The 12,194-nt window shown below is 36.9% G+C and overlaps 1 protein-coding gene across 9 annotated transcripts in view; it reads right to left on the reverse strand.

Annotated features, from left to right (window-relative positions):
* Positions 1–12,194, reverse strand: part of KIF21A (kinesin family member 21A) — an 88,113-nt gene that overhangs the window by 44,429 nt on the left and 31,490 nt on the right. For all 9 annotated transcript variants that reach the window (XM_039379419.1, XM_039379418.1, XM_039379416.1 and 6 more), the window contains exons 2-7: positions 11,326–11,548; positions 9,864–10,046; positions 6,804–6,953; positions 5,985–6,119; positions 2,771–2,938; positions 1,233–1,348 (exon numbers count right to left, since the gene is read on the reverse strand). In XM_039379419.1, coding sequence (XP_039235353.1) covers positions 1,233–1,348; positions 2,771–2,938; positions 5,985–6,119; positions 6,804–6,953; positions 9,864–10,046; positions 11,326–11,548 — 975 coding nt within the window. The remainder of the gene's footprint in view (positions 1–1,232; positions 1,349–2,770; positions 2,939–5,984; positions 6,120–6,803; positions 6,954–9,863; positions 10,047–11,325; positions 11,549–12,194) is intronic.

Consider the following 12,194-nt stretch of genomic DNA (forward strand, 5'->3'; position numbering starts at 1 on the left):
TTAAACCCGACACCACCGTACGCTAAACTCTGCAATTTCTCCTGAAGAACAGGAGGGGGAGCAGCGGAGCTGTAAAATAAAAAAATATTTTGGAGTCAAATAATGCTTCCACAAAGTGAGATTTTAGAAGTGGTTTGAAAAATTGCTCACTAGCTGGTGTATTTGACATAAATTTAGTGAAGCAGAAGAGCTATGCTCTTGCTTTCTGCTGATTTTTTCATAATTTTTGAGTTTCTTTTGCCCTTATATACTTCTGAAAATTCTAGCCTTTATTTTACTTATTTTGTCTGGCTCTGCTTTTCCTCACACTGCAGTGCTTCAAGGTGTTATTAAAGTTCTCTCTCTGAAGACCAGAGCAACGATTCAAGAATTTCCTTCCACTTCTCCGTATACCTTTGTGAAATGCTCAGAAAACTGCCTACCCTCCTAAATATAAGAGCCAGGCATATTGAATCACATAGAGCAATAAGATACTTACCCTACCAAAATATACTCAGCTATGGTCGCTCTTCTATTTGGACATGTTAACATTACAGATACAAAATTTGTATTATTATTATTTATAAATTTGTCCATGCTTTCTTAGATAAAGCCTTCATAGGCCATAACTTCTCTTCATTGTATATATGGAGAATATATAAAGACAGGTTCATACCAACAACCCTGGTGATACACTAGTTTGTTTTTATTAGGCTACAAACCAACATCAGATAACTGGACAGATACACCATGGCTTGAAATATATAACCCTTAAAGAGATGGCAGTGCCAGTGGCAAGCTGACTCCAAGTTCCTGTGCATGGCAGTCAGAGCAAACAATACACTTACAAAAAACCAAAACAAAACAAAACCAAAGACCAAAATCACCCACAACTCTAAATCAGAAACTCATCGCAGCTTTAAAATATGCTGTAAACAAAATTTACCATTTATACTATCTACAAGCTAAACATGTCTTCGTGGAAAGAACATGTCTGGAAATGGCAAGTTCTAAGTACCTCAACTCATATCTAGTAAAATTATAACAGCACTGAAAAGAACAAAGCAAAAATCCTCTTTCAAAATCTTTTCCCCTGAATTGACAACATTTTTGTCACAACAGCAATTTATCTTCAGAACCTTCCTCCAGTGGTTATTTTTGTTGTTATTTAATGTTTATTTTACTTTCTGAAGATTATAAACTCATTCATGCTCATTCACAATAAAATACATAAAGTGTTCCAATTTTCATACCTGTTTCCCCCAAGAGAGTCTTGAAGCAGCCTTGTAAGCTTTGAATCTCTGTATGGTACATGAGTTGCCTTCTTACTTTTATCTCCCAATGCACTTATTACATTGCCAAGTGCCAGCTATAAGACACCAAATCATGTAATGCAGAAGTCAGAATCAGTTCCTGAGTAGTTTTATTTCAAAAACAGTATAAACCGGGGTCAGCATATTGTGAGAAAATGAATATACTCATGGAAGTTAAGATAAAAATATTTCTGCAGATTTTTACATTTTACAGTAGACATGTAGAAACTTCTGTGTTATCAACAGTGCATCAGATGACTTGCAGGCTAGTACCTGCAAATGCTAAGTGTTTAGCACAATTTTATGCACTGTCTATTGATATCTCAGTCACAAACTGAAGTTAGAAATACTTCATATCTAACAAACATTTACTTTTTATGATGATAAAAGTTGATCTCTATTTCTAGCAGGGGCTACAAATTAATTTTATCCATCTGCTTTATGCTACATTTAGAATAAAATATGGGGCATTTATATGAAAAAAACCAGAATATACTACCTCTACAGATATTAAATAAAAAATGTCTGAAGATGTAAGCATTTGAGGCTTGAAATTATGTAGTCCGGGACCATCCTGTTTCATTGCTAAGAGGGTCTAATTCATGTTTATAAACAAGCTAGCATTTGGCTGTGGAATTATTTTTAATGTGCAACTGCACACACTTCACTCATTTGCCAAACTGAAAAACATGGCTCCAGGTGGCGCCCTGTCCTGCCAGTTCTTGGACTGGGAATGGTCTGGCTGTGCCCAGCAGCTGGAGAACTGCAGGCACACCCCATGCTGTGGCTGCTTGCTTTTAAGGGTTTAAAGCACTCTCAGTCTGTTTCACAAAACTGAGGGCTGGACTTTACTGTAAATTAAAGTTTTGCAGCCATATAATATTTTTATCACACTGATTTTCACCTTCATGCATTTTGTATCCTATTTGTTAAGGATACATCTATGTCATCTAAATCATCAAATTCCTGTTGGCTTTGCGCTTATGTTAATGATGAAATTGAACTGAATTCTCTTTCTCTTCCATATAATATAAGCAGAATAACTACAGAAAATAACAACTGTCATGATGGCAAGAGAATCACTATGCAAGTTCTAATTACAGAATACCTCCCTGGTACTGCACACTAGCCCACAACAAAAGACATGTTTTCACATATAAAATAGACATGTATTTTGTGTCTTAAAAAGAGAATTGCACAGAGCTTCCACACAGCCTAACAGCTCAAAACAAAGGAATGAAATTATAATCTCTGATATCACTGATATCTATAATCACTGATAATCAACCAGCTCTACTTTTCAGTGCAGTTTAGTAAATGTTAAGTAAAACATTTGTTACAGTTAATAAAAAACTATAGAGAGCCAGTACATAGACAAGAAAAAAATAGTGATGCTATAAATTATAAATTTTATTCCTACTTCAAAGTGTTTTGCCTAGGGTTGTTTTACACTATGTTGTATATTTGTATAGTCTTACTAGTCCACAGTTGATGGAAATGCCTTCTTTTGCCCTTTCTCCTGTAGCTCCTGTTCGCTTTAACCTTTCAGATCCCGCCAGATCGACAAAATGAAACTTGGCAGTAAGAGTTTCATATTCATTCATCTCAGAAGATTCAGATATTATCCTGTTATCAGTGGCATTATCCTGAAGTAAAGGAGAACCCAAAAGGCTTGGTAAGATCTTTCGTATTAACATTTGCAAAGTTCAATCAACAATTAATTACAAGACTACCTTCTTTGTCATGACCATCTCCTTATTCATTCTAACAACAGTATGTTTCAAAATACTATCTCCATTTTAATCATATATACTAACATTCTTGAAGACCCAGCTCTAGATGCATGTGAATACAAATTACTTTAAGTATGAGATACCATTGTTTCTTGATGTAGAAATGGAGGGATACATACATTAAAGTATACAAGTCTGGAGCAAGGTGGGCAACAAACCTTGTTCCCTTCAGAAATGCAAGTCTTGCATCAATTGTCAAACAAAACTGATTTTAAAAAAACAAAACTTTAATTACATTATTACCCCAAAAAATTACAAGAGCCACTTAGTTCATAAACCTGCCAAATAACTGAAAGATATTTTTATTTTATACCACTCTAAACCCCATCATCCTTTCCTGTGGCATGATTCTTCAACTTCCTTTAGGAATTATTGTTTGAAGCCATTTTTAATGGCATTTTTCCTAGCAGTCAGTAATCCACTAGCACTTCTGATTTGACCAGAAAATAAGGACAGTAGGAGGAAGAAAAGGTTCCTTTCTCTCTTCCACCTTCCTCCCCCAGGTAAGCTGTAATGACTGGCACTCCATGAGAGGCTCCAGGGAGTCTCCCCAGGAACACACTGCACTAGGGGCAGGTACCACAGCCTCAGCCTCTTTCCACTTCATGTCCCAAAGCACAGCAACAAAATTATCCTTTTTCGTTAGATAATCCCGAACTTTTTTCCTGCCGATTAGTGTATCTGTCCCATATACTGTGGAGTTTTATTTTACTCTAAGTGTAGTTAGATTTGTTGTCAGGAAAGCGACAATAAGAAAAATCTTTAAATCACTCACTTCTTGACCTTTCTGGTAAGATATCCAATGCAGGGCAACTTCTACTAACTTGTCATGGTGTCACATAATAAGCACGTAATGAGTGTATGGATTTATAACATACTCTCACAGCCCAAATAACAAGTTTTATTGTTAGTAAGGCAGTAAGGCAGATTGTTCTGGGTTTTGTTTAAAAAAAAATCAAAACAAAACCACAAACCCTCAGGTATTCATTCTGTGGTAATGGCCTTGCTCAGCTAGCCCACGGCTCCCTTCACTACTGCAAGGGATAATGCAGGTCTCTGCAGACCAAACCATTCTCATGGTAGTGAAATATTTCATGCTTCTAAAGTGGCCTCCTTTAGCCGCAGTTACAGAAGAGAACAGGAATTGTGCTACTTCCACAAGACCAGAAATCATTATTTCTGTTATTCTGATGTTTACCCTGACTCTCACTCCCAGCCCTCAAAGTAATGATTAATGCACCCTGTCACTCTCGTTTATTTAGCAAGTGAAATGTACATCTAGAAACTTCTAAGAAGCATGGATTATGTGAACAGAGCTCAAGGAGCAGTGTGACTGTGCACTGCAGCCCTGGCTGCCTGCCAGCACTGGGCACCAGCCACTGTGCACAGAAGGGACACAGCCAGCGCTGTCATCCGAGAACGAGAAACTGCGTTGCCCTGGTAACAAAGGTCTCCCAAAACTCTTGTCTACAGAAACTTGAGCTAGATCTACCCTGACCACCCAATAATAGCTTGTATTAATTTAGATTCTAGGAGTGTTCAGAGGCCAACATCAGGTCTGTCCTCTACTCTCCTAAACTCCACAGGGAAAGAAGAGGGTGCTGTCTTCACAGATTAAGGATATAGAAACACATAGCTCCAGGGAGTCAAATTATCTTGTGCATATCTTCCAAGTAAAGGAGAAACAAAACAGTTTGACATAAGGCAGAAGGTGGCTACCTATTCCTCTAACACAAGCCTCTGTAAGAAAAAAGGCAGAGCGAGACAACAGTCCTGCAAGTGGCTCAGCTGATGTGGAAGGCTGTGAGTGCATCAGCACAAGGAACTGCTGTGCCAACAGCCTCCAGGAAATGAGGCTCCAAGATGACTTATCTCACTCTCCATAGACAGTTTTCATCAAAAACCTCCAAGCAGACAGTGTCACCACACAGTGACTGAGGTGCCCTGCCTGGGCTCTGAGTGTGATGCCAGTTCCTCCCGAGTGAAGACAGCTGACCACACCACCAGATCCACAGTTTCAGCATGGAAAGCAGGAAGAAGTGTTTTTAGCACGTGTATAAAGCAGGTCTACATACCACAAAGGACCAGGAAGGGACCCTCATTTTGCCTGCAAATGATTATTTGTAGTATTAAAAAAAAAGGCAACCCCACCAAGAAGAACTGAAAATCCAGTTCACTGTTCCACATGCCTATGGGTAAAATGCAAGCTAGACATTATTTAATATTTAAAAATTTTGTTACCTTAAGAATAATCAAGTCCCCCTGAAAGTACCATAGTTTTCAGTAATTTGGATTTATTCAGAACTTTCCTCTTTACAAGATACACAAAGAGCAACTAACGACTTCTACAGAACAGCGCCATGTTCATTCATAATTTAAATTTCAAGCTAAGCACATAGACTTAACAGAATACCTGCACCCCAAATATATATCTATTTAAAATAAATACACTAAGGCTTGGAATTTAATGCTTTTCCACTTGTGCCTTATTGGATATCAACAAAAAACTTACTCTGAAATATCCAAGCAGTTCAGTTAGCTGACTGCAAGTTTAAACCCACTAACTGCTAAGACACTTAAAAGTGCTTTCCCAATTAAAGACAAATTACATTTTAACTTTCTCGCCTGTGTATGTCGCAACAAAAGACCGTAGAAAATGCTAGAGGAAAATAGGCAGGTTCACGTAAGAGGCTGCAGTTTATGGTTGCCTCTGGCTAGAGGATGGTTACATATGCACAGATTAAATCAAATTATTATAATGCTTAGCAAATTCATCGAGCATTATGATGACTGTAGCATCCTTATTAAGTACAATTCAAATAGCAGTGGCTGCCAAAATTTTCCCCATTTTGAAAAATGGCTACTAAAGATAGGTTTAATAACAGAAAAAAATACATACAGCATTAAATGCAGGACAGACTCTGGTTTGACATAAGTGTATAGTAAAGATAGCATGTGACCGTGAGCTCTGAACATTCATCTGAGTGCTGGCAGTGGTTCGAGACAAAGCTCCCAGCTTCAAGCACTGCATCATCTAGAAAACAGACAAGAAGTACATTGCATTGCTTGCTGGTTAAAGAAAACGTGTTCCTATAACACTTATTGTTTCAGATATACAATTAAACCTTTTCTCTTTGCTATGAATTCCTACAAGCCAAAAAAGCACAAAGATTCTTAAATAAGCAAACTAAAAGTATTTTCTGTGATTCCTGAAAGAAAATCCTTATATCTTTGTATGCTTCTTATTACTGTCCGCTGATAGTAACATAGCTATCTTCATTGACCTGTAGCAACAGATGTATGGGTTTTGTACCTTTTATATAAAAACGTGGAGCACGGTAACATTTGTATTAAGATTTGCAATGCATATGGACAGCAGTTCATTTCATATCAGTCAGGAAAAGTAACATATATAAGATGTGGAAGATCAGATTTACTACATGGCCAAAATTTTCTCTCCCAGCAGAACTATATTATTAACAAAAGCCTATTCCTAGCTTTAAATGAATGTAGCATGCACTTAATATCAGACACTTACCAGATTCAAGACTACAGAAATTAAGAAAATAAAAAATTTAGCTAGGTTTCACACTTAAATTGTCCAAGAGGCAGATACTAGCAAGCATAACCTCTATTTTTAAATGCCCATCAAAACATAAAGACAACATTTTTAGAATATATTTGGTATGCTACAGAGTAATTTATTTTCAATTATCACCTCCGATTCTCCATTCACAGTTCGGGTTGTAACACCCACTGTATAAATTCCTCCTGCTGAATCTTCATGTATTTTAATATTTGATTTTTTATTCTTTGCATCGATATCACGTGTGGTATCAAACAGATCAAGAATTTCTTCATTGTAAAGCTGAGGAGAAGGAAAAAAAAAATATCACTTTAGGAAGGAATTCTTCTAAAGACTAACAAATCTGTGCATGGCACATAACAAAAGACATAAAAATCCAAATGTCTCAGCTCCCAAAAAAAGAATGCTGTGAAACATCCAAACTTACAAGAACAACACATAACAAGAGCAGCTGCAAATTACGTGATCCGCACAACTTTCTATTATGCCACCCAAAGAAGCAGTAAATTCCTCCATGTTGCCAAATCTGAGAGGTAATTCTTCGGTGGGACTAGGGAAGAGAAGGCATTCGATGCCAGCAGAACTAGAGTGGCAGTGGTTTCTGTGGTAGGCACCTGCTGTCTTCAGATTTGACCTTGGGCTTTTCTTTTGTTGATTCAGTTGACTGCACCCTCCTCCAAACATTTCCAACTCACTGCACTTGCTCTCCCTGCCATCACACCTTTCCTCATATCCTCTCTCACACCTTAATAATTCTACGTCTCTCTTTCATTTAGATAAACTCTTCCTGCTCTCAAAGGAATTTGACGTAGAATAGTTTTTGTGCAAGCTGCTTCTAAAAAACAACCAAGCAGCAGTCCAAAAATACTATGGCATAGCTTCTTGAGCAGGGTTTTTGTACTACATAAGAATGTTCCGAGTTTTACAAAAGGTGTTTAGATCCAATTGAAGATATCGGGGAAAAACAAAGCACTATCCCGCTGAGAATCTCATGGCTCAGGTCTCTGCTGATGTACACTGAAACATTTCCAGTCTTTAATGTAGTTATACCAACTCACTTCAGCAGAGCTCAGGTCAGACTAATTCAATTCCTGATGAAAATCATTAGGTAAAAGTTAGAGAACCATCACAATAGATCTGTATTCAGAGAGTACTTTCTCATACACTGAAAGTGACTTTCTCCTCTCACAAGCAAAGAGTCCTACCTGAGAAGAAAAGGCTCAGTGTTTGTGAATGTGATGCTTTTAATCCTTTACATATTGAAAAAGGAATTGTATTTAATTATTAAGCATGGAATTCAAAGCAGGAACCATCTTACCAATGTTTTATCTTGATAAGTGCAAACAAACTTATACCACAGTTTAGAGATCCTGACAATGCACCTGCAATTGCATGGGACTGCATATGCCTATCTTTTGAAAAAGCAGGAAAGCAAGGAACTAAGGGAAGCAGACTGCAGCAAACTAAAGAAAGGCAAGAAAGTAGCAAACAAAAGCTACTGTCCCCTAGAGTTATCCAGCTGTAAGACTTTAAAGTTATTCCAAAATACAATCTTGCTTCAACTTGTTCAATCAGTAAATTATAGTTTATGCAATTCAGCTCTAATGGTAGATAGGATGGGAGGAAGAGGACACTTTCTGATACAAGAGTAGTGTATAATACCTAACTAATCAGAAAAAGCTCTTTCTGGGAAAGCTCTAATTTAACCTCTGTAGAACAACAACAAAAAAAAATCTACCAACAAAAATGACATTTTATTAAGGGAGAAAAATATTATATACATCATTTAACCTTTCTCTAAATTAGATAAGACAGGTTTCAGTATGCACATTTCATCTGAAATACGTGGTAACAACTGCAATTCTTCATACCATTCCCCCTGTAGCATTTAATTACTGCTCTGTATTTTGGGAGTCAGCCACATTTGTTATGTTATGTCAAAACTCATAATACATTCAGAAACCACACTGGTTACTACTCCTTATGCTACTCATGTTGCAGCTGCCTAAGCAGAAGCAAAGCTGCAGCTCCCTGATGTACAAACAGAGAGAAGAGCAGAGCATCCCCACAGCACGTTCTCAACCCAACTCTCTCTAGGCAAACATTAGCCAGAGCAACACAGAGTTCTGCTTAAGGTTAGCAGTGACAAACCTATACCAGTGCAAAACTACTGCCAGCTTGTTAATCTTTAGAACAGTCATAGGAACACATGACTAAAGGACTTAATTTACTTCAAAAGTAATAAAACCAACAGATTTTCTCTTTGGTAAAATAAAAATGGAGTTTTTCCACCCCTAAAGTAGATAAAATCATAAATACTGAACTAAGCAATACAAATTTACACCTGCTCTTCCTTAAATTGATTCTTCCTGTCCATGTGCCTAAAGTATCAGATTTTGCAGCTTGGTAGTGAAGGTAATGTGTTACACCCAAATCAATCAATTTAAAAAGTAGTTCCACAGTCAGGAGACACAGCATAAAGACACAGCAGGACTTAAACCAACAGCTGCTGCAGGTCGGAAAGATCACAGATGTTACAGCCTCTTTACCAGTAACTGTGTCTATAAGCAAACACAAGGGGAACAGTTTTGCCACAGCATTGACCAGGGTTTTCTCCAGGTCTAAGGAAAAAGGGCATAGCGACACAAAAGTGTCACTATTAGAATAGTGACCCAGTCCTAAACTAATGGGAACTGCAGAAGGAAGTATTTTCATGCTAGATTTCTTCTTTGGTGAAAGAAATATAAGCCTCCTGAACAGATTTTGTAAGCTAAAGAAATCTATGGCAAAGTGGCAAAAGCAGGCAAAGCACGGTCACTGTTCAAAGCCACAAAGTATAATTGAGGGGTTTTTTTATAGTTCCTTGCTTTAAGGTTTTGCAAAGAATTACAAACAAGCTTGAGCAACAGGCCATACAAACAAAGGCATGCTACAGAAAAGGATAAGTTATGACTAACATAACTATTTCTGTGCTTCAAAATAATGCTATAAAGGGAAGTATGAAAATAACTGGAATAAGATAAAAAGGATCTTTTTCATAAACTGAAGAGCTGAAGCAAATCCTATAAAATTTCCTTTTGAAAACTTGAAGATTAATTCAAAACATCTTGTAAGAAAAAAATGTAAAAGAATATTTAATTGGTGTTCTAAAAAACCCACAAAGTTACACCCACAAACACAGATCATATTTACCTCTAAGAACTGTGCATTCACTTTAAAATCTGGAGGTGGAAGTCCTTGTTTAATAGCACCTTGTTTCTTTTCTTCAATACATCTGAAAAGGTGCTTAACAGCACGTGATATAATGCCTTGTTCCTCTTCTGTTATGTTGACATCAAATCCAGTGCCCATGGTGTATGTTTTGCCAGCACCTGTCTAATTTGAAAAAGGAGTAGTCACTAGAATGCATGAATAGCACCAAATCATCACAGAAATGCAATTTGTGAACACTAATCAGTCTCTCATCTTTACAATATTAACACACACAACAATGGGTCATTTTGAAAAATGGATGAACAGCAGAATTTGGACCAACTCTACTGTTTATCCACAGATCACATACAAGAAGGGAGAGACCAGTTCAATCTTTCATAACCTTTCCCCTGGAAACTTCCCCTAAGCAGCTTTCATCAGCCTTGAGCTATCATCTCTGAGGTCAAAAGATGAGTTAATGTTTTCAACCAAGGCTGTTAATTAAAGCATGTATTTTGGAGGTAGAAGTGGTATTCGCAATTTTTTACTGAAATAGATCGAATTACTCCCTTAATTACCATGTGGGAATATCTCAGGTATTATATTCCCATTTTTCTCACTTTATACTGAAAGAATCTTCACTGGGAAATTAATTTAATTAAATGTGAAGTCCTATAGAAGACAAGGTAGTGTTGTGTTTTCACTTAATTAGTGGGTCAAGTCTAAGACAAAGATAGGATCACACAGCTGAACATAATCTGCTAAACTGGATCTGCAAACTGCTTTGTTTCACTAGGATTAGACTTCACTTAGCTAACTTGAGATGCGACATTCAACAGTGGTGAAAATTCAGCATGCAAGACCTAATTTTATGCAATTGATTCCTAAAGGAATATTCAGAAGACAGTAACACATTCTCTACATTGTGCTCAGCTTTGAGAAGTCAAATGTGTGCTAAGTGTACTAAGAGGGTGTGTTCTCTATGAAAAGTTTTCTGACTTTGGAATCTGATCTCTACATTTTGCCCACAAACAAACAATGTGACCCAAAGTTCCACAGGATCTATTTTTAAAAAGCTCCTATTCCCAAAAATGTGTGGAAATGCAGAGGGCTGGATAGTTATTCAGAAAAGAACCTCATTACAACATCTCTAAATGTCAACCGATTAAGTCAATAATTTGTATTGCTGCACTGAGGTGAATGTAGGAATTATATGGACTGATACTATTTTCAGCATTACTATTAATTTCAGATCTACTGCCTATATATATTCTGTGTTTTCACTGCCAGTTTACACAGAATCTATATAAAATCCTAACGAGTCTCCTACAGGATAACTCATTGAAAATAAATCCAAGATGCTAAAAAACAGATTCATGCACTTCAAAATTGAAGAGAAAATCAGTTGCAAGAAACTATTTATTCCAAAATTAACACTTCAAAATAAAATTATAAAGCTTACCTGGCCATAAGCAAAGACAGTGGCATTATAGCCTTCAAAGCAGCCTTCAATCAGCTTTTCTATACACTGTATATAGATCTCTTCTTGCTGCGAGTCAATGTTAAAGACATAATCAAAAGTGAAGGCCTTATCTTTTCCCAAGAACACTTGAGGTTCACCAGGTGTGACAGATGTACAAATATGACATCCTTCAATCTTCTCTTTGGCTAGCTGTGGTCTAATTCTGTTTTCAAAGAGATAAAAAGAACTATTAGAGATTCTCATCATCAAAAAGGAATACACAAACAATAAAAATAAGGGATGAGAAGAAGTCCTTACTGGTTGAAAAATCAGAATTTTTCACCAAGCCAGGAGGTTTCCAGTTGTCTGAGCCACAGAACTGACTGTATCAGAACCCCAGTCATAAAACTGTCCATGCAAATAACATTTTTTCTGAAGGTTCACCTACTTCAAGTTGACAACCTGCCTCAAACTCTTAATATTTCTGTATGTATACTATACATTACTGAAGAGTAACTTTCATAATTGGTTTCAAGTCAAGCTTTTCAGTTTTATCTTTCTTCTTCATGCTTTCACCATAAAAACAGAAATTTTAATGTTATGGGAGTTTTTTTACAAGCAAGATAAATGTGAAAAAATACAGGATATTTTAAATAGCAATTTGGGAGCAAGGACCCACCAAAGCCTACATGTCATGTTAAATGAAAGCCTCCCTGCTATGAGAACTATGACAGCAAGGAGAAGGCTCACATTTCTTCTTTCCCTTTGACAGGAAAGGAGCTTTGTCACAGCCAGAATACTTCTGTGAAATGTTTGGTTTCAGTGAAGAAGCATATCTTCAGACAAAAAAAAGAATAATATCTAACAAG

This window comes from Pipra filicauda, unplaced genomic scaffold (assembly GCF_003945595.2).
Source record: "Pipra filicauda isolate LSUMZ 115617 unplaced genomic scaffold, ASM394559v2 scaffold167_size3244652_pilon, whole genome shotgun sequence".
In the NCBI taxonomy this organism is placed as follows: domain Eukaryota; kingdom Metazoa; phylum Chordata; class Aves; order Passeriformes; family Pipridae; genus Pipra; species Pipra filicauda.